This window comes from Phaseolus vulgaris, chromosome 1 (assembly GCF_051622355.1).
Source record: "Phaseolus vulgaris cultivar YP4 chromosome 1, ASM5162235v1, whole genome shotgun sequence".
NCBI classification, from domain to species: Eukaryota; Viridiplantae; Streptophyta; class Magnoliopsida; order Fabales; family Fabaceae; genus Phaseolus; species Phaseolus vulgaris.
The window spans coordinates 51885010-51907483 of NC_143498.1; the positions used below are offsets into that span (position 1 = coordinate 51885010).

Genomic DNA, 22474 nt, shown 5'->3' on the forward strand with positions numbered 1-22474 from the left:
GACAATTAATTATACGTGATAAAATTTTATCTTTTAAGGATTTGAAGCATTATTGAAGTGAATCTGGACTTTAAATTGATTGAACCCATTGTGCGTTATCCGTGATGTCTAAATTTGAGTAGGCCAAGTCAAGTAAAAGTTACTCTTGGATTTTATTTATAATAAGAATTTAAAAGTAATATATATTTTTTTTCATTTACGTCACAGTTAATAAATTTACACCTTTTTTTTTATCAGCAAATAAATTTACACCTAATTTTAATAATTTTCTTTCATTTATGAAAATCATTTTAATTTATTAGTTTAAAAGCATTTAACATGAAAAGGAAGGAGTTGAGTGCAGTTAGAGTGAAAGAATAGGCGATCCGCAACTTACGTTGTTGTTGAACGGAGCACGTTCCCTGTCTGTCTTGTCCCAATTTTTCTCATTTTTTCTCTCTTTTTCTTTCTCTCTTTTTCTTTCTCTCACGATAACATAACTACTTATATCCTCCAAATGCTTTTCTTCTTCAATTCAAATCACACCCTCTTTCAGGTAACTCATTCTTTCCCCACTCTTTCAATCCTTCTTCTTCCTTCCCTCTTTTACCTTTTCAATCTTTTCCAATGCTATGCGACCTTTTCGAAAATGTTCATCTTTCTTCCAATTGCTCACAAAATGTTCCCCAAAACATTTTTTTCTTTTATTCAAACAGGTGCCATTTTGTACCTTCTTATTCGCGCCGCTACCAGTCTGTTGCTGTTTGAGATTATGAACCACAAAAAATGCCTTGCCATTTTTTTGTCTGATTGCATCAGATATTGTTGTATTTGGTTAAAAAATTAATGTTTGCTTTTATCTGTAAGTTGAAGGCTGTGTGGGGCTGGTTGATGCAATTAATATATCCATCGTGATTTCTGTCTCGTAAACCCTTGTTAAATTAATTGGTGTATCTTCGAATAATACAGGTTTAATTGATATAATTTTTGCTAGAGAGTTGAACACTATTGCAGCCATCCCATCTTATTTCTCAAGATAAAATGGATTGTTACCTTACCACAGTTTGCGTGTGGTTACAAACAATTGTGCCTATTGTTTTATGAAGTGACACCGGAGAACTTTCCTTTTTAAGGCTGAGTTTTAATCCTTCTCAGTCAATGAATTCAAGTGATGATAATGATAAACCTGCAGGAGTTTTCCCTGTCAAATCACCTGAATTCATTTTTGAAGTTCACTTATTTTGTTCTTAAGCAATGATATCTTATATTTTTCTGTGGTATTTTGTTGCTTGTCCTGTGTGAAAAAAGCCATGTGCTATTGTAATTATGCATTTAGTATGTGGTGGTTGCTTTGCCTAGGCTTTTATGTAATTATTTGTTCAAAATGAACTTCGATTTTATATATCCATTGGTCCAATTCCTGATATTTTCTTTTTAATACGATATCGTTCTTAATCCTTCAAAACTTTGCAAGATGTAACTACCAACTATATATTTATGACACGCTGTTAGCTGGATTTAGCATTAGAAGATCAGACTTATATGATAGTTTATGCCTCTCTAGAGTTTTATTTAGCTTGTGTTTTACATTTTTTCTGTTTTCCTACTTTCAGGTTGTAGCTGCTGACTCATTGAATGAAGAATTCTTGATCAAATAACTGCTTTAGTTGTCATAGTTGAATTCAAATGAAGACGGGCTCCATGATTTTTTCATTGTTATATCTACCTAGATGTAGAATACAAAGATTAGCTAATTACTGGGGAGAAACTTTCCACAGTTTCAGTTCGACTTGTGGAAACAATTCTAGCACCAGGTCGCTTAGTTATAGAATTTATGGTCTTCAGGGAGGACAGAGAAAGAAGTGGACAAGACCTATAACTACAAATACAGAAGGCAAGGGGAACACCAAATCAAAAAGTATCAAGCATGAAATCTTGAGTGAAACCATTATAGAAGGTGCTACAGTAGATGTAAATAAAACACAGCTAGATCAATTCCAGGAAATTCAGTACCGTGACATACAAAAAGAGATTGCCCAGAATAAAGACTTGTCTAGTTTATTTACTATTATCGTTTTTGATATCGAGACCACAGGGCTTAGCAGAGAGAAAGAAAGGATCATTGAAATTGCATTTCGAGATCTTGAGGGTGGTGAGAACAGCACTTTTCAGACTCTTATCAACCCTCAATGCAAAGTTCCTAATTCACATATTCATGGCATTACTACTCAGATGGTCAACAAACCAGATGTTCCAAGGTAACCTAAACCTCTAGTAGTGTTTTATATCTTGGGTCGTAGATCAAACATTCCTTTCCTAAATGTGTAAATTTTATTTGATTAGACAAGCAGCAATGCTGAAATTTTTAAAAATTAACAGAGGGAAAGTCTCTATCTAAAATGAAAGTCTCACACCCAAAGGATGAAACAATACCTCAGCGAATACCACCCCCATTCCCACCCCCCAAAGGAACTTGTAAATTTAGCCAAAATGTTGGGAACCAACAACAGGCTTTAACTGATTAATCATTTGGGTCTACAGCTGAAGGCCCAAGAAACTGGACCACAGTTCCAGATGGGAAATAATAATGGAGGGAGGGAAACTAGTTTAAAGAGATGGATGGGAGGTTTGTATATGTAGAGACAGGAGATTATAGGGTCATTTGTATATAATTGTTTGTTTTGGCCTTTTGGGAGCCAAGGGGATATTCTGTCTCAGGAGCTTTTGTGTTGCTCTTCTTGTTTCTTCCTCATTACTTTCATGACTTTACATTTTAGTTACAAGAGTTCCCATCTCAAATTGAGAGATGTACTTTTTGTTGTGTTAACCCCCTAGTCTTTTTACGGCCATAGCATGAAGCCATGAACACTTGAGGAGTTAAAAAAGGATGCTTGGGTGGTTATTGGATTATACATATTATTCATCTTTCACGTTAACTATTAAGAAATGAGTTTAAACTTAATTCAACCTTATAAAATCAGTTTGTAAGATGAGATTTGTCTTCACTAATATACTGTAAATGATCATATCTCCAGTTGGTGGGGATTTTTATCATTGACATAGATGTAGAATTGTCCTTTAGTTATTTATGGCCACTTAACAGTTCACAATATAGGGGTTAGTGTCACTGTCAACTTTATTTTTTTTTTCCTTGATGATAAAACGCATGGCTGGGTAAGAATCTATACAACGAGTGGGTTTTCATTTTTGGAAATTATCATGGAAAGTTCACTTTTTTAAGTCTGATTTTATGAGAAGTTTGTTGTCACTGTAGCATATTTCCAAAAGCTTGAAGATAAGGTGGTAGAACTATTATTTGTAATTGTGGATGGATAAACAATTTACACCATTAGTTAATATACGAGGGAAAAGTATTGAGTATTTTTCCGCTTTTGCAAAATTTTTTGTAGGATGGAGGACCTAATTCCTATCTTATTGCAATATGTTCGAAGTCGTGAGAAGCCTGGGGGACATGTGTTATTTGTTGGTCATAATGCTCGTTGTTTTGATGTCCCTTTCATCATGAACGAATTACGACGTTATTCTATGAACATTCCTTCTAATTGGTTGTTCTTAGACACTCTGCCTTTAGCACGTGAGCTAATGAAATCTGGAGGTCTCCTTCTCTTCCATTTGTTTCTCTATACACGTGCACACATGCAGCGTATGCACAAAACTTGCTGTTTCTCTGTGAAAACCTTAACTGTTTGATGTGTTAACAGGTACTAAACTTTCTTCAACTTCCCTACCTGCCCTTCGTGACCTCTACGGAATTAAAGTGGATGGATCAGCTCACAGGGCCATGGTAGATGTGAACACATTGTCCTTGGTTCTTCCCAGGTTGACCCGTGATCTGAAATTGACCCTATCTGCTCTTGTCAAAAAATCATTCAAAGAATCAGATATTGGCAACTCCAAGAAGAAGAAAACTTCAGACTAGTTTTCTGACTGTATTTTGCATTGATGTTGTGACAGTAATTATTTTGTAACAAAAAAATTGGACTCTAGATTTGTACTTAAAGGAAAAAAGAAATTTGTAATTGTTGACTTGTTATCATTATCAATAAAATCTCACCAATTGGTACCAAGTTTTGAGGCTTTTACTTCACTGCAAGAATTATTTATTTGGTTTTAGTGGAAAGCATCCCAGTAAAACAGGACACTGCATGTTTAGGACATTGGACAGGATTGTAGGAAGAAAAACCTGGTGAAGCCTGATAAATTGTTTTACAACTTCTTTTACATAAAAAAAAATTGTTGTAGATTTTGAAAGATGTGGTAAGAATGTAATGATTTTAAAAAAAAAAAACTATGATTAGGATTTGGTAATTTGAATTTTAAAGAATTTACCAAAAATACGAAATTATAATATTTAAAATAAATTTATGAATAAGGGTTTCATGTATTAAGAAAATTAAAAAAATACTCTGTGAATTTACTTTTCTTAAGGGTGAAATACATTTTTATCTATTATTTTACTCTGTTAAATTATGTCAATTAATCAATGTTGATATTATTTGAAATTATTTAAGATACAAATAATATTTGATACTAGGTCATTATTAAAAATGGAAAGCAATTTTGTTATTTGTATGTTTAGAAGTACATAAAATGTTAAATATAAAGTTAAAGAAACATTGAACACGGTACAAGTTCAATAATTCATTATCTCCAATAAAGATAAATTGAATTTGTGATCATAAAATTTCAATATCACACTTAGAAGAAAAATAGAACAAATAAATTATAAAGGTTTTGGATTAAAAAAAAAGCCTGAAATCAATATAAATTATAATAACTAGTTAAGCATGAGATTTCTTCACACATCTATTATTATTCTAGACAAGAGTCGTGACAACCTTAGACTTAAAACATTTAGTTGAGGTCGGTTAAAACTTTGAGATGATCAATGATCATATCCTTTCAAAGCTTCATGGGTTCCAAGAAAATGAGGGGTTTCACCTGTAAAAAATACACGGAGGTTTAAGTCAGTAAGAACATAAAATATAACGAATATAATGTAAAATATGAGTTGAAGTGCTTTTTGTGTTATTTTGTCTATTGTTAGTTGTTTTCTTTCTCTTGTAAAGAGTAGTGTTATCCCCCTTCTTCTTGTATCTGATTTTATTATTGACTTAATTTACTAATAAATGTTGTCTCCTCCTATTTAAAACCAATTATACAGGATCTCTTGATATCATATCGGACTTGGTCCATGACACTATATAACATTTCTTCCACATATAAAGTTGTACTAGTTCTCCATGTGTTAATACAATACTTTTGCATTCGTACTCTTATGAATTTGAATAATCAATTTATAAGTTATCATCTTCTTTAAAAGTAATTTTAAATATGAAAATTACTAATTCAGTAAAAAAAAATTGTCATAGTGATATTCTTAATAAAATTTTGTACATGTTAATACAAGTTTTACCTTTGCTTAAAAAATCAAGGTTGATAAATACGAAAATAAGTAAAAAATTAATTAAATTTTTTTGTAAAATAATATATATATATATATATATGAAAAACACATTTAAATAGTTCCATTCAACTCTATATTTTTAAAATAATAAAATATGTAAACACTCTATCTCTAATTTATAACAAATGAATTGCAGTATTCCATAAGTTTATTAAGGAATTAAATGATACCATATATAAAGGATAAATTAGAAAAGAAATATTATAACAATTAACATTTATATGATTTGAATAACGGATAATTATTTTTTAATCTTAATTGAATACTTATAATATATTTTTAGTATTTAAATTTTTTATTAATTAAAAAACAAACAATATAAAATGAAAAATACCAGAATGCTTTCATTGAGAGTCGAACTCAAGACCTCCCGCTTACTAAACGGATGCTCTAACCAACTGAGCTATGAAAGCATCTGAAATAGTGCCTATTTATTTTTAATATAAATTTTATTAAAATTTTATTAATAATTTTTTTATGTTGTAAATTATTTTACTGTGAATTTTGAAGTATTTATTACAAAAATAACCATGTTACATTACATAATTTTTTTAATTGAATTTATATAAAAAAATAGTTTATACTGCTACTAGAAAATTAAATATGTACAAATATACTAAAATTTAAATTGTTGAATTTAATGAATAATTACGAGTATATATTTTTCTAAAATACAATATCTTATTTAAAGAAACTCATCCATGTTATACAATAAAATGCACATATTAGATTGTCATGTTCGTTAACATCGAACAATTTAGAGAAAATAACTATAATGTCAAAAGTTAAAGCTTTTAAACAAATAACTTGTACAAAACTATTCCTTCATTCACATATTTTCTTTCCAAAAATGAACTTTATGTATTATTCATAAATATTTTATGAAATATTTTTATTTAATAATTTAAATAACAGTAACTTTTGAACTTTATTTTTTCAACACTAACAACTTAGTCAACCATTTTTGTTTTCTAAGAAAAATATTATTTTAACAATTATATATTCAAATTAATACATCATTTTACAACTTTTTGAAGTTTTTCAATTCATTATATCACGTTTCAGTAAAAAATTATTTCTTTTTCTTTTAATTTGAGCATTTCAAATTTTAGCACTTGTAGTATGAAATAATTTTCTGTCCATAACTCTTTTCCTAAACATTTTTACATAAACTAGATAAGTATCTCAAATGACACATATTCCTATTCTAAATGTTGATGGGAATTGTATTGGTAACCTCTTGACATATTGTATTGGTAAATGGATTAAGGCTTTGCTTGATGTATGGGAGCCTCTAATATTATTACCCATGCAAAAACTTAGGTGGTTTTCACATGCTTTTTAGGATTTCTGCACTTCTACTTTCACTCCTTGCAAGCTCTTAACTTACAACTTAGGAGCACACCAAGATAAGGGTTTCTTGTTGATTGAAGTTCCTCCATCTGGTTTAAACATTGCCTTAGATGTTGATGTAAATAAAGGACCTAACTTTCTCCTATCTATAGTCTATTTTTGTTCCATTACTTATGTTTTCTCCATTACAATGTTTTCTGATTAATGAGGTTCTTAAGCTAAACTTCTATAAATAGCGATTAGTTGAAATTGATTTAATTGTTTGTGAAAGTCACTCAGTCCATTAAAAAAAATTCAACAGTTATTTTATATTTATACTTTATCTTTTTTTTTTTTTACAATTTATGTAGATAATGTGAACTATAATGGTAAATTATATTTGATCTGATTTGAGTAATGAAAGATAAAGAAGAAATTGTAGCATTTTATGACCGAATAAATATAAAGGAATAAGTGATGACACAGCGGGAAGATCGGAACTAGGTTCGGGGTTCGCTTTTCTACGTTAATATAGACAAGAAACTAGAGGGAGAAAATGCAGAGAACCAAGAGAAAGCGAGAGAAAGGACTAGAAATTTCAAACCCGTTTTCTTTCTCTTTGCTTTCTTCAATAACTTCACATTCTCCGTCATTCTTTTCTTTCATTTTGAAGCTTTTTTCAGATTTACGCTCTCTGTATATATATTCATCCTTACAGAATTCAGCTACACTTTTTTTCATTCATAGCTAAGAGTTTTTTATTATTCTCCTTAAGACTAAACTTTCCATACCAGTCTTTGGGTTAATAAATTTATAACATTTACCATCGGCTCGGTTTTTTTCTTATGAATTTCTTGAGGCCTTATTATGGCAACTGAACCACCTTTAACGTTCTCTTTGGCTTCTGTGGTTGAAGAGATTCTTCAACAGCAAGCTGGTCGTTTAGACGTGAACTTGGCATTCAGAAAAACTGAAGAAACTTGTATATATAATCCTCTTTCTCCATTCTTTTCTTGTCAATTCAATTTTTTCACTTTCAATTCATTTTTTTTTTGTGTGTGCGCGGGAAACTCATTACTGACATTGTTTTTCTTGGAAAAAAATGTTGGTTTCAAGTTTCAACCAATAAACGAAACTTGTTTTTGTTGAAAGTTTTATTCTCTTGGCTTCAATAAAGGATCTTGATTGTTCCTACATGATGGAAAGACATGCTTGCAATGGAAAAAACTTAGATACTTTGTTTAATCTTTTGCTTTTTAAGTTTGCTAAGTATGTTGATATTCAGTGCATGCTTTTACTATGAACCATAGAAAACCTTCAAGAAAGAGTAACATGGGTATTTCATGTCTCGTGTTGTAGCCTTGAGAAGGTATGAAGCAGCAGGTTGGCTACGGAAGACAGTTGGAGTTGTTCGAGGGAAAGACTTGCCAGCTGAGCCTTCTGAAGAACACTTCCGGATTGGACTGCGTAGTGGGATTATCCTATGTAGTGTTCTTAACAAAATTCAACCTGGATCAGTGTCCAAGGTACTACATCGTGTTAATATATGTTTGATGTTTCACTTTACGTTGGAATCTTTAGTATGTATCCTGTTTTAACATTTATTGGACATTTGGACCTATGTTGTCAGGTAGTTGAAAAACCTTGTGATTCTGGTATTATTCCTGATGCAGCAACTGCATATCAATACCAAGAAAATGTAAAGAAATTTCTTGTGGCTGTGGAGGAAATGGGACTTCCTACCTTTGAAGTTTTCGATCTGGAACAGGTGGCTATTAATAAGTCTTGAAACTTTCTGTTCAGTACTTGGATAGATTCACTACATTAAGATCATTGACACTGTTACTATTATAGTACAATGTAATTTTTATTTTGCCTTAACCATTTTTTGGGTTTTGCTTCCTTGTTGTACTTGCAGGGAGGAAACTCTGAGAGGGTAGTGGATTGTGTTCTAGAGCTAAAGTCTTATGCCGCAGGAAAACTTGTAGGAGGAAGTGGGTCTGGGAAATTTAGTGGGGCCGCGAATGCAAGGCCACCTATCTCTGCGAAACCACTTTTGAGGAAAAACTCAGAACCATTCATGAACATGAACTCTCTGTGTACTGTGCCATCAGGGGATAGAGATGGTTATATGAGTGATCCCGGACAAGATCGAAGCGAAAGAGTTAGGAAGCTTTATTGTTTGTAATATTTTACTATTTTGTTTAGAAGGTGAAGATCATCTATCTAAGCTTTTTGAATTGATATCTGCAGGGTTCTTTTTCCTTAAATTCACTAGTTCGTCAATATTTGTCCGACAAAAAGCCAGAAGAAATTCTCATTGTAAGGCCTGATGATTCTTTAATAGATATATGACCGCCAAGCTCTGCTATACATTAGATTCAGAAGAAAGAACTAACCATTTAAAAAACAACTACAACACATTTAAAAGATACTTATACGCATATAGCATAAACCAGTTTTGTTCAATGAATTTATCCTCGTTTTTTTTTTCTTTTTCTTTGATGTTATATCACATTCATTAATGGTATGAAATGTTTTGCTATAACAGGCAGTGGAATCCTTGCTTAGCAAAGTCATGGTGGAATTTGAACATCGCATGCAAGTCCGATATGCAATGGTTTGTGTCTCTCTCTTCTAGCAATGTTCAATTTTATACCCCTTCACAAAAAAATGTCAACTTCTTACATCTTACTAAACTCAAAATGTGAATCATGGCAGCCTAAAACAACTCAGCAAGATAAAGCACCTTCTGAAACTGAATGTTCAATTTCAGAAGCTGCTTCTATTAATGAAAGGGTAAACTTCAAATTCAGAAATACTTTCGTCTTACAGTTGTGCAAAAAGATTATTAAATTGATCATTATCTCGGTTTCAATTGCTTTATTTTTTATCTGATGGTTATTAAGGTGAAAGAAAAGGAAGATGAGCAAGATGTACAAGATGAACATGATGTAGGAGATGAACACGATGTAAAAGCTGAGCATGATGTACAAGCTGAGCATGACATTCAAGATGAACATAACGAACAAAATAAACAAGAGGAAAGTTATGAAAAGATGTGCAATGAGCATGAAGAATCAAGCCACCAAATTTCGATTTTGAAGCAGCAGAATATAGTTGAGCAACAAAATAGAAGCATACAGGTAATTTTCAATATATACCAGAATATGGTGTTGACTTTGTTAAAGAACTAATGAGGTAAAATAACCAATTCGATGAGAACTTTCTCTAGGAATTGAAAAACATTGTCAATCAAACAAAATTAGGAATGCAATTTATGCAAAGTGAACACCAGAAGGAGATCATTAATCTAGGTAAGTTTAATGGCAAAACAAATCCCTCTAAGTCAATATTTAACAAAAAAAATATCAATTATCTAATTTACTTGTCTAACCTTAATAGGCAAGCAGCTACACAGCCTAAGCTCTGCTGCTTCGGGATATCATAAAGTTCTGGAAGAAAACCGCAAGTTATATAATGTAGTGCAAGATCTGAAAGGTGAATTGTAATGATCAAGACTTTATATCTATAATTTGTGTCCTTGATTGTTCATGTTCTAAATGAGAGTGGATGGTAAATAAAAAATTTCATATTGATAGGAAATATTAGAATATACTGTAGAGTTCGACCTTTCTTGGGTGGTCAACCAAGCCTTTATAGCTCTGTCGGTAACGTGGAAGAGGGAAGTATCTCAATCGTAACACCTTCCAAAAACGGTAAAGAGGGGAAGAAAACATTTAATTTCAATAGAGCATTTGGTCCTGCTTCAACCCAAGGTTGGTCATAATTTCTCCCTCTTGTAACTATTTCTCAGTTTGACATTTTTCTGTAATTTCCTTCAATATCAAGGAGTTTGATGAAATTGTGAGTGTGACCACAATTTAGAACCTTTTTACTCATTGTATTTATCATCATTGTTGATATTTACGATTTGGTTACAGGAGAAGTTTTCGCCGACACACAACCTCTTATTCGTTCTGTTTTGGACGGTTATAATGTCTGCATATTTGCCTACGGCCAGACGGGATCAGGAAAAACATTCACTATGGTAATAGATTCAGACAACCTTGTTTTCACCCTCTCATTTAAACAACCTTGTTAGTTAACTTATCTATGTATTGATACAGTCTGGGCCAGATGACCTTAACGAGGAGACCATAGGTGTCAACTATCGTGCACTAGGAGACCTTTTCTATCTCTCTGACCAAAGGAAAGATACAATTTCTTATGAAATCTCTGTTCAGATGCTTGAGATTTACAACGAGCAAGTTAGGGACCTACTTACGACAGATGGTGCTAATAAAAGATATCCTTTCTTTGATAACATACTAATAGAGTTATATCTATACGCAATGTTCAATTCTCGCTTCTCTTTTAGCTTAATATAATTCTTGACACCTGCTTACGTTAGATATCCGCAATAGTTCCCTTAGTGGCATCAACGTTCCAGACGCTAACCTTGTTCGGGTTTCATGCACCTCTGATGTCATAAATTTGATGAACTTGGGACATAAGAATCGTGCTGTTGGTTCTACTGCCATGAATGATCGTAGTAGTCGCTCTCACAGGTAATTAGAAGACTTTAGTATATGTACATTTTGAATTGTGTTAATAAAGAAAAATGATCTATATCATGTAACTACTCATGGTGTATTATTGCATTGCAGTTGTCTTACAGTTCATGTTCAAGGAAAGAACTTGACATCAGGAGGCACTATGCGTGGTAGTATGCATCTTGTTGATCTGGCAGGAAGTGAGAGGGCTGATAAAACTGAGGCTACAGGGGATAGACTTAAGGAGGCTCAGCATATCAACAAGTCACTTTCTGCATTGGGAGATGTAATTTATTCCCTTGCCCAAAAGAGTCCACATGTTCCCTACAGGAACAGCAAACTTACTCAGCTACTTCAAGATTCTCTTGGTATGGTGTTTTCTATTATTCCTTTCACTACATACGACATTGTTTTTTTCTCCTTTTGTTTTGGCTAATAATGAAGTGTTTTTATATGTCTTAGGAGGGCAAGCAAAGACTCTCATGTTTGTTCATATAAGTCCGGAGGCTGACGCTCTTGGAGAAACACTCAGCACACTCAAGTTCGCCGAACGAGTCTCCACTGTTGAACTCGGTGCAGCGCGAGTTAATAAAGACAGTTCAGATGTGAAAGAGCTTAAAGAACAGGTTCTTGCATTAACTTTTTTTTATCACGATACCTTCAAATTGAATGTTCAGTGTGTTTTGAGTTTTTTTGTGAAATCGTATTTGTCAGATTGCTAGTTTGAAGGCAGCCTTAGCGAGAAAGGAAGGAGAAGCAGAACATTTTAATCAACCTGTCAATAATAGTGGCAATGAAATACCCAAGTTGAAATCATATGCTTCTTCTCCTCCTCTGCATCGTACTTCGATTGGTGGTGCTTCTCGTAAGCTACCAAAAGATGATTCTACTAGCCCGGATGTAAGTAACATGCTATTTACCTTAATTCCTGCAATTTGATAAATTCAGAGGATCTGCAACCATGAGATCATTATTTTTAATTCATGGAAAAATACCAATAACATATCACTTGAAGATTGGTTGAAAGGTCGTGATGTATCTTTTAGGACCCGAAAAATGTTGCATCAGCGTTGAAAAGACGAAGCCTAGATCTCCATGACGTGCCTACCAGTTCACTTCAATGGCCAACTGCTGCAAGGGAAAGAAAGGAGGATGACAAAGTATCGATTTCTGGAGATTGGGGTGATAATAAGATTTCCATGAACAGAAATGACAGCTTGACTAGCGATGATAGTCTTGTGGGACAGTGGGAAGTAGAAAGCAAACAATCTTCTCCGATGTTAAGTCCCACATTTCTCTCAGAGCCTTCTAAAACATGTATAGACAACAACTCCTCGCACAAAAAGGACAACCAAGAAAATGAAGATTTACGGAGACCCAGTTTTGACATGACTACCACAGATGAATCAGATGAACACGAGATTGGTACAGTAACTAGTGATTCTTCTGAATCAGACTTGCATTGGCCACCACAAATACCCAAACCAATCACCATCTCAAGTGGATTAGGCATTAAAGCAAAGAAAAAAACTAATCTCAGATCAATAAAGAACCCGGACTCCAGGTAAAATTTAGTTACAGTTTATGTTATCAGTTACTTTAGTTGCATATAAGAAGCCTCTGAAAAGATATTAAATGCAAATAGGAGTATGATCCCATCATTCATTCCTGCGCCTGTGCCTGTGGCTGTGCCGGTGCCGGTGCCTGTGCCCGTGGCATCAAGGAAACAACCCAGCCCAGTTACTCAAGGCAGAAAGCTCCCAGCATCCTCTGATGTAAGGAGAAGGTTTGGGAATAATGCCAAGTAAGAATAGGTTCTTCTCAGGCTTTTCTCATTCCTTCCTTCACTGCCTTTGATGACATTTTTATCATAAACATATACTTCACATTCATTTTCTTCTTCTTTAAATATCTATGACATCAAAGTGATCTTCGAAACACGTTCAATTGATTTATGTTATTGTCATCCACTTTGACACACAAATCATTTAAATGTTGCAACTCTTACTGGATCAAATTGATGCAGCTGTATATTTAGAGAACAAAACTAATAGCTTAGTAATTTTTTTTTATCTCTTTTTGTATCTATAATTTTGTCCAGGAATTGAGCAAAAAAGAGGTTTTTTTACATTATGTATGCTTGTATGGAAGTATATAAAACTAGACTTGTACAGTGGAACACATAGGTAGTAATATTTTTATTTTTGTAATATTTTATAAATTTAATTTTCTATTTTTATTTTATTGGAATCACACTATTATTATATGCAATTTCTACTATTTTACACTTCAGATTATCATTATATATCACTTTAATGTTGAAACTTTTTACTTGAGATTATAGTATTACTTTACTCTTACCGTTTCATTTTTTATATTTCTTTACTATTATTTACATTCATTATTAGCGTTTTTATAATTATTTTACATTTGATTATATATATATATATATATATATATTCGTGTTCTTGCCGAAAAAGTAAAATAATTTTACGTTTACAAAGTTAATAAACAAAGCAGGTAAAGATTTCAATAATAAATTAGAATTAGAATTTTGAATTATTAAATTATTGTAAATAATATATGTTTGTAGAGGATGTGATAACTAATTAAATTTGAATTTGGATAAGTTCGGGTTATAATAAAAATCTATAACTATCTCACACCGTAACGTAACACGAGTTTCTACTCATATCTTTTTATACATCTACTACTACGTCTTCTTCGAAGGACCAAAACAATTTGAAACTTAAGAAATTTTCCAATTGAAATAATAAAAACATTGTTATAAGCTTGCACTCTCTACTCCTTATTTCTTCAATTCAACCTCAAATTCTACTTGATTTTCAAACATTGAAATTGCATGGTAAAGTCCCTTGTTCTTCTGAAGGTTATCTGGGGAGCAAAAGTTCAACATCAGAAGATACATGTTTGGTGTGAACATAGTATTTTCATAGAAAAAGTGAGTGAAAGGCACACAGAGATGTCAAGTAAAATAAAGTGTAGTAAATGCTATGTTAAACTTAATAAAAAACAACTTAATGGAATCACTTTTTTGTTTTATTAATTTTGGAAACTAAAAATACGAATGCTTACCTACCATACTCGTGTAACCAGTTTTTAAAGATATTTTTAATTTGAAATTAATAAATAGAAAAAATATAATTGAAAATAATTAAGTTAGATGAAAATATAGTAATAAAAGTTTGGTAAAATTGTTTGGAAAGGGAAGTTGTGTTGTAAATATGGAAAAAACAGGATTACCCCGTTTCCCTTGGTTAAGTGTGTTATAATTTAGAAGGAATATTAGGACAAAAAAGTCATTATGAGGATTCCTTGCTGTAACAAAAACCAAAAAGGACTCCTTTCTGCGCGTTCTCTATCTACCAATCAAATCACAGTCACGGAGCAAAGCGCTCTTCTTCTCCGTCACTACTGCATCTGCCACGCTCATTCTCTCTCCTCTCTAGGGTTTATCGCCATTTCATCTCAACCTTTCTTCTTTCCAAAATGCCGTCTCCACCGCTTCCGCAATTCAACCGCTAGTGCGCCTGCTTTTGCCGATGTGCAATGTACTTCATTCTCGCTCCTCGATCTACTGCATTTTCATCTCTCACTTAATTTTCCTTCTCATTTCCAATTTTAGATTCTATTCATTCAATGTTTTATGTAAACCGTTTTTCACACTTTTCTCATCCTGTTTTTTTCACCTAAATTGAGCTCAATGGCGAATTTCAATAATTCCGTGTTTCTCTTTAAACTACATTATCGGTAATATCGAATTAGGTGAGACATTGGCTCGCAATTAAGTCATCTGGTGCTGATTTCATCCGATTTTGATATTTTATCTGAGACATTTTTTTTGTGCGCGTGAAGCTTAGGCTCTGGTTTGTTTCACGGTAATGTGCGTTATTATGCCTCACAGCACCTGTTCTTCTGGATTTATTGCTTCACACGTTGATCTTATTTTGATAATAAATAAATCGTGTCGATTGATATATTACACGTAGATCTAGTAGATGACAGCTAGTCTTTTGAGTTTTTTTTGTTGATTTTTCCTCGAATTCATTTGGACGGTTAGGTATATTTTATTCACTGCTGTTCCAGAAATGTTGAATTCTGAACTGAGGTAAGATGAGTAGGACTGAATTATCGAGGACGAAGCCACCGCCGGTTCCATTGGGGACTCTGATTGGCCGTGAGATTCGAAATGGAAAAGTTGAAAAACCTTTCGTGAAGTATGGACAAGCTGGATTGGCCAAGAAAGGAGAAGATTACTTTCTGATCAAGACAGATTGCCTCAGGGTTCCGGGGGATGCATCAACGGCGTTTTCTGTCTTTGCGGTATTATCTTTTCTTCTTGGTTTTTTGACATCGCGTTAGACTTTGGGAAGTGTTTGAATATTAGGAAATGAGAATATGCCCTTAGTTAAGATCTTCATCAGTAATCACTAATAGGAGAAGAAAATAATTTTTTTTTCGTAAGTCAAAATATCAGCCTATACAAATTATTTTGATGTAAGTTTTCTCTTTTATTTTTTCTATATACTGAAGTGCGTAATTGATTTTAACCTATGAAAGAAGTTTGATTCATTTTGCTTTTCATGTTTTCTTTTATAAGTATTTATGGAGAAGTTTATCTTAATAGAGCCTAAGACTGAATTGGTAGTTGGTTCTGAATGGTGATTTCTCTGGGTTAGTAGGTGGTCTCAAATGGGAAATGAAGCGCATTATGTTTCTCATTTTTACACTTCTCATTAATAAAATGGAGCGTTAATTTATTCCCTCATTGTTACGATATTCATAAAAAAATTCTTGATTGCAGATCTTTGATGGGCATAACGGGATATCAGCTGCTATTTTTGCAAAGGAAAACTTGCTAAGTAATGTTTTGAGTGCAATACCCCAAGATATTAGCAGGGATGCATGGCTTCAGGCCCTTCCTCGCGCACTGGTTGTTGGCTTTGTGAAGACTGACATAGAGTTTCAGCAAAAGGGTACATGCAAAATATTCTTTGCTTGCTTCATAGGTATTTTGTGCTTGCTTAAGCTGATCTTTTAATTTCATCTGCAGGAGAAACTTCCGGAACAACAGCTACATTTGTTTTGGTTGATGGATGGACTATAACTGTCGCATCTGTTGGGGATTCACGCTGCATATTAGATACTCAGGGAGGTGTTGTTTCTCTCTTGACAGTTGATCACAGATTGGAAGAGAATGCAGAAGAAAGGGAGCGTGTGACTGCCAGTGGCGGTGAAGTAGGAAGACTCAATGTATTTGGAGGCAACGAGGTATGATGCAATCAACTTTGTGCTTTCTAATAAAGATTGCTTAAACTTAGCAGGTTTGGCCTGCAAATATATTTATAGGTTGGGCCTCTTCGCTGCTGGCCTGGTGGATTGTGCCTATCTAGATCAATTGGTGACACAGACGTGGGAGAATTTATTGTGCCAATACCACATGTTAAGCAAGTGAAGGTGAGCTAGTTTCATTATTATCTCTTTTGTTTGCTGACCTATTTATGTGTTCGTAAACATTTTATCTATTGATCTCTCAGCTTTCAAATGCTGGTGGAAGACTTGTGATAGCCTCTGATGGTATTTGGGATGCTTTATCATCTGATATGGCTGCCCAGTCATGTCGGGGTCTACCTGCTGAGCTTGCTGCAAAACTAGTGGTTAAGGTGTTTGATTAGTTCAGGCATTCTTCCATTACTTTTTAGGAATGGATGTCCAATAGTTAGTAAATTATTTGTTTTGTTCCTTTTTCACAGGAAGCTCTAAGGTCAAGAGGCCTCAAGGATGATACAACCTGTCTTGTTGTAGATATTATTCCTTCGGACCTCCCTGTGCTACCACCAACTCCAAGAAAGAAACACAATATGCTAACTTCGCTTCTATTTTTTGGAAAAAGAACTGAGAACTCTGTAAACAAAGCTACCAATAAGCTTTCTGCAGTTGGTGTTGTGGAGGAGTTATTTGAAGAGGGTTCTGCAATGCTTACCGAAAGGTAAGTTCTTCCATTTTGGAGCCTTTACAATTACTGGATTGCATGCTATGTCTTGAAGTGCAATCAACTTAACTGACAAATGAATGAACTGATTCCCTTGGCACGTGGGTGTATATGCATGGGCAATTTTTAAATTCCATATTTTCTTAAAATGCAGGCTAGGTAAGGATTTTCCGCTTAATAAGAATTCTGGTATTTTTCGCTGTGCGGTTTGCCAAGTGGATCAACCCCCCGGTGATAGCTTGTCGGTGAATTCTGGACCTTTTTTCTCTCCTGCATCTAACCCATGGGAAGGCCCATTCCTCTGCACAAATTGTCGGAAGAAGAAAGATGCCATGGAAGGAAAGAGGCCGAGCAGAACCACCGTTATAGCATAGTAATTATCTAGTATTACAGTAACATAGTAAATATTAGTATAATTTTTCTCTGGCAGTGTGAGCATGGTTGATTTTACATTTGCGGTGGTGATTGTCGTAGATGTGTAAGAAATGGGTTGAGAATAGTAGGTGTTTTGGAGCGTGCTGTAAGTTTGATTCTGGCTTTTGCTCAGCTGTTGGACTGACTGACAGAACAAACAACTTGTCTCTGGTAGATAAAAGAATCTAGTGGAATGTGCTAACGGCTTGTATTTGTGGCTGCCTCTCTTTTGGGAGTGCTTCAATGCTACAGCCCAAATGCATGTGTCTCTTCCAAAAATGTGTTATACAAATACAACATATCTCAAATGTTTCCAAATCCAATGGCTGGGGACTCTTGTGGGTTTTTTCTTCTTGCAACCCCATAATTTTCAAAATGACAATTTTACCTTTTGGTAAAAGTGACTTCTGAGTTATATGATCCTCTAGAATTTTGAAACAATTTTTTTGAAATTTCTGGAATGGGATTTCCATAATAAAATTTCTAAAATGGAATTTTCAGAATAGAACTTTAGAAACGTATGAAATGCATTTTGAAACATTTTCTGGAATACAATTTTCAGAATAAATTTTTTAGAATATTTATAATATCTTTTAAAACAAGCTTTTAATGGTTTTTTATTTTTTTTTATGTTTAATGGACTGTCACGCTAATGAAGTAGGATAAATTGGTAAAAGAGTGCTTGCTTTTGTTAGAAGAGCGGTGAGTTTGTTGACTTAGAAGAACAAGTGGACAACTTTGCTATCGATTAACAGTATTGTAGTTTGATGCTACGGATTGTTTACATTTCTCAAGTTATTTTCTTTTATAGTTAAAAACGGGCGGTTTGATCTAATAACACTTCACGACTTTCCTAATAAAATTGTACTTTTAAATGATTTGTGATTTCTAGGTCTTATTTAGTCTTATAACCTATTATTGAAACATTTTAACTAGTTTTAAAATATAATTTTAAATGTAACAAATTTAATGTATTTTTAGTTATTAATTAAAATAATTTGAATTTTAAATATAATAATTTGATATATAAATTAAGCATTTTTTGTTTGCTTTATTAATAGAAAATTTAACTTTTATAAAAGATATAATTATTATTTTATAAAATGAATCTATTCATAAGCTTAAAAATTGATTTAATTTAATTCTATTTAGACTATAATCTTTTTATTTTATTTTATTTGTAAGTTGTTGGACCTGTCCATTAAACTAACCCATTTTCATAGTTTTAGTCATTTGCTAAATTGTTAGCTTATGTATGAAAACATGGTACATTTAAAAGGCTGTATGTTTTAACTGCTGAAGACAATTTTGAAAAACTTGTATGTTTCTGAATTGATTTCCAAAATATATAAAATTATTCCTATAATTAATAATTTTTAAATATATATTAAAAATATCCTATTGTATTTAGTGACCTTGAGGATATGAAGTGAAAGAAACCGGTGACTTTAATAATACTTTGAGGATAAAAAGAGTACTTTGAGAATATAAAAAAATAAAAGAAAAAAACTGTGAAGAGAAAAAATGCGATGCAAAAAAAAAAACAGAGAGGAGTGTGTTATTTGGACTCAACTCAAACCCAAATTTGAAGTAAAAATTTATACTTAGCCCAACTCTCGATTGCGGTATTTAGAACACAAAACATAATAATTAGATTGGCATTGATTTAAAATTCGAACCTATTGTTTATAATTTCATTATTGAAGTTGAGTTTGAATTTATTCTAAAAGATTAAATATTATTTTTTGAATTTATTAAAATGTACTATTTATTTTATTCATAAATAATAGGGAGAAATATTATATTTATTTAATATTAAATAAAAAGTGATAATTCTCGGTATATTTTATTATATTACATTTTTTAATTTTTTTTAAACTCGTGTAATCGAATTTTTTCTATAAAAGTTAAAAGTAAAATACTTTATACTTAATAAAAAATATTACACCTTTGTTAGGAAACTTTGATAATAAAAAAATTATTTTAACAAAAACAAATATATTTGTTTATATGGTTCTCTTTGTTTAAGTGTGAAATATTTTCAATTTAAATGTATTAGAGTAATTTTAAAAGTCGAAGAAAACCAAATTTATAATATAAATTCACTATGTTGAAAATACTTTCACTATTTTTTTATGACATGAATTTGATCTTTAAAATGCAGAATATCACAAACTTTATAAATCGAATATGAAAATCATAAAATAAAATGGGACTAATAGAATAGAATCTTTTTGCTCTGAATTAGGATTCATCATAAGCTCACTTACGCCAGAATTTAGTTTCCCTCCCTTTTCCAATTTTCAATACAATAGATTTCCAAAATAAATTTTCTGAGTTATTTCAACTACATCAATTGGAATTCATAGGTAAACAAATGGGAATGACAGAATTCTACATTTTAACATCTTGGCCTAAAAAGTTCTTTGCATTGCAACTCCTATAACACCTAAAAAGTTCTACATTCATAGTTCAAAACACTTCATGTCTATTTTTGCTGAAGATACTAGTTCAAAACACTTCATGTCTATTTTTGCTGAAGATACTAGTTCAAAACACTTCATACTCTTAATCATAAGAGCTTTCTACATAGAAACATTAATTGAAACAACGAGACTGAGTTGGAGTTTATACATGTCCTAATCCATATTATCTACCTCTCCATAAATCCAAGTTTTACTAATATGTAAAATAGAAAACTTTTGATACTAAGTCAAATACCTTAGTGTAGTCTACTTTAAAGATAAAACGTTCCTTCTTCAATATTTGTGTTTCATCTTTACCTCATTTGCTACCAAATTACTACGCATCATGTTACTTTAACCCTAAACCCGCATTTTATATTAATTGTCTTGTAAAATTTTGTGTAACTAGTAGTAGACAACTCTTTTTTGGTGAATGATAACATTGTATTCTAGATGTCGGAAATGAAAGCGAAGTTCTTTTAAAGATCAACTTGATGTCAAGATTGAAAATTTGTAAACAATTTTTAATCAATTTAGTCTAAGAAGAAAAGTCAAATTATAACTCATGTAAATATTTTATAAAACATTTTACTACATATAATGACAGTTTTGCTAATGTTATGTAGTTTGCGTTAATCTAAAAATAAAATAAAAATGTTTTTTTTTAATTATTTCCTTCACTATATAACATGGTTGACCTTAATTTTTTTTTAGAATTGATGTGGCGAATTACTTAGGAAATTAAAAGAAAATTACAAAGTATGTCCTAAAATAAAATTAAAATAACGAAAAAATATCATTAAGTAGATGGTATGACATCCTATTTATTTTTGTTGTGTGTGAAAAAACATTATTCTTGTGTTAAGTATCCACCTCTCTTTATTTCAAATATTAGTGGTTAGTGACAATTATTTTACTGTTATTTCTTTCAAACGCTCATCAACATAAATAAACTAATTCTACAAATAAAAGAGGAATGATAATAAGTATTGTAAATTTGATAAAAAAAACTTTATTAGCTAATTAGATACTAATTTAAAAATCATTTAACAATAATAAAAAATAATTTAATTTTTTTTTAATTAAAATGATATCTAATTTAGTAATTAAAACAACTAATTATTTTTTTTTTAAATTGATTTATATTTTGTGATTTATAGTGTATCAAATATCAAAACAAAAGTAAATATAATGTTTTTTATATTAAAAGTTGAGACGAATATAGTTAAGCTTTATCTAATTGTGATCTAATTACTATATTCAATATTCTTGTAAGTAATAACAAAATTACTTCGTTGAATATATATTTTTAAGTAATAACAACAATTTGTTACTGTTGTCAAAATCTTATTTTGAATACGCGAGCTTGTAGGACAAATTATATTATGGACCAATTATTAAACTCTGAAATATCGGTTACTATATTCATGCGACAACAAATATAATAAAATAAATAATTTATGTATTGAAGTTGAAGTCTTTTTTTTTATTCAATTAATAAGCACCAAGACAACAAAAGCAAACACATTAGGAACAAAGCCAAAAGCAAAATGACATTACAAGTTAGCACAACGCAAAAGGTGACTCGCAAACAAGATTCTTACAACTTTCTCTTTATGTAAACCAACCCAAAGCATCTCACAATAGTTTTCTTCCTATATATACAAATAAAGTTTAATACCTTATAAAAAATTAATAAAATAATAAAAAATAAAAAATTATTATTTATACAACGAGAATACAAGTGCTCCCGTGAATTAAATATTAATATAAAAATAAATAAATAAATAAATAAAGTTAAAGAATGAAATCTCTTTTATATATAGATATAAATTTACTTAAATGTTTGATCTATTACATTAATTAGTTTTAAATTATCTAAGATATAATTTTTTAATCAAACAAAATTTTAAAAAAAATGTTAAGTATGATATTTTTTCTTAGACTTCATATAAGCCGAGTCATAGACTTTTATCTGATAACCTAATAAATTTTTTGCACTGGTTTCTATTAAATATATATATATATATATATATATATTTATTGTTTTCAAAAGATATATTTTTAGGGTATGTTTGAATTTGAAGAGAAAGGAAATAAATGAGAAGAGAGAAATAAAAAAAATGAAAGGTAAATAAATTACTGATCAAATTAGAAAACAAAAATTGTTACGACAATCAAATCAAGCTGTACAGTTCAATCAAAAAATGGCCGAATCAATCTAGTA

At 31.6% G+C, this 22474-nt stretch overlaps 3 protein-coding genes and 1 non-coding gene across 8 annotated transcripts; 3 read left to right on the plus strand and 1 right to left on the minus strand.

The window, feature by feature from the left end:
• Nucleotides 1-329: 329 nt before the first annotated feature.
• Nucleotides 330-4067, plus strand: DPD1 (Polynucleotidyl transferase, ribonuclease H-like superfamily protein). Of its 3 annotated transcripts, XM_068617873.2 has the most exons (5): nucleotides 330-535; nucleotides 696-841; nucleotides 1593-2237; nucleotides 3390-3595; nucleotides 3702-4067. In XM_068617873.2, exons 3-5 carry the CDS (start codon nucleotides 1666-1668, stop codon nucleotides 3917-3919), a joined length of 996 nt encoding a protein of 331 aa, XP_068473974.1. In that variant the 5' UTR covers nucleotides 330-535; nucleotides 696-841; nucleotides 1593-1665; the 3' UTR covers nucleotides 3920-4067. The 3 variants fall into 3 exon arrangements, with proteins under 3 accessions (XP_068473974.1, XP_068473972.1, XP_090149992.1); XM_068617871.2 differs by lacking the exon at nucleotides 696-841; XM_090293866.1 differs by lacking the exons at nucleotides 330-535; nucleotides 696-841 and adding an exon at nucleotides 614-695.
• A 1739-nt stretch (nucleotides 4068-5806) lies between these two features.
• Nucleotides 5807-5880, minus strand: TRNAT-AGU (transfer RNA threonine (anticodon AGU)). Its single transcript has one exon. It is a non-coding gene; the product is annotated as a tRNA-Thr (tRNA).
• Nucleotides 5881-7653: 1773 nt separating this feature from the next.
• Nucleotides 7654-13647, plus strand: LOC137814922 (kinesin-like protein KIN-14G). The gene is given in 19 exon segments (XM_090293869.1): nucleotides 7654-7781; nucleotides 8159-8325; nucleotides 8430-8567; nucleotides 8718-8963; nucleotides 9053-9121; nucleotides 9351-9419; nucleotides 9521-9598; nucleotides 9709-9945; nucleotides 10035-10116; nucleotides 10205-10300; nucleotides 10402-10578; nucleotides 10744-10850; nucleotides 10930-11199; nucleotides 11201-11370; nucleotides 11470-11723; nucleotides 11818-11981; nucleotides 12070-12255; nucleotides 12402-12919; nucleotides 13001-13647. Coding segments are annotated over 19 exon segments (3306 nt in total). The 5' UTR covers nucleotides 7654-7666; the 3' UTR covers nucleotides 13164-13647.
• A 1016-nt stretch (nucleotides 13648-14663) lies between these two features.
• LOC137814923 (putative protein phosphatase 2C 5) lies at nucleotides 14664-18105 on the plus strand. 3 transcript variants are annotated; one of them, XM_068617876.2, is made up of 8 exons: nucleotides 14664-14927; nucleotides 15463-15699; nucleotides 16181-16352; nucleotides 16430-16647; nucleotides 16726-16833; nucleotides 16914-17039; nucleotides 17130-17365; nucleotides 17523-18105. In XM_068617876.2, the coding sequence occupies exons 2-8, from the start codon at nucleotides 15490-15492 to the stop codon at nucleotides 17740-17742; spliced, it is 1290 nt and encodes a 429-aa protein (XP_068473977.2). In that variant the 5' UTR covers nucleotides 14664-14927; nucleotides 15463-15489; the 3' UTR covers nucleotides 17743-18105. The 3 variants fall into 3 exon arrangements, with proteins under 3 accessions (XP_068473977.2, XP_068473976.2, XP_068473978.2); XM_068617875.2 differs by having other exon boundaries at nucleotides 14678-14927; nucleotides 15437-15699; XM_068617877.2 differs by having other exon boundaries at nucleotides 14730-14927; nucleotides 15498-15699.
• The last annotated feature ends 4369 nt before the right edge of the window (nucleotides 18106-22474 follow it).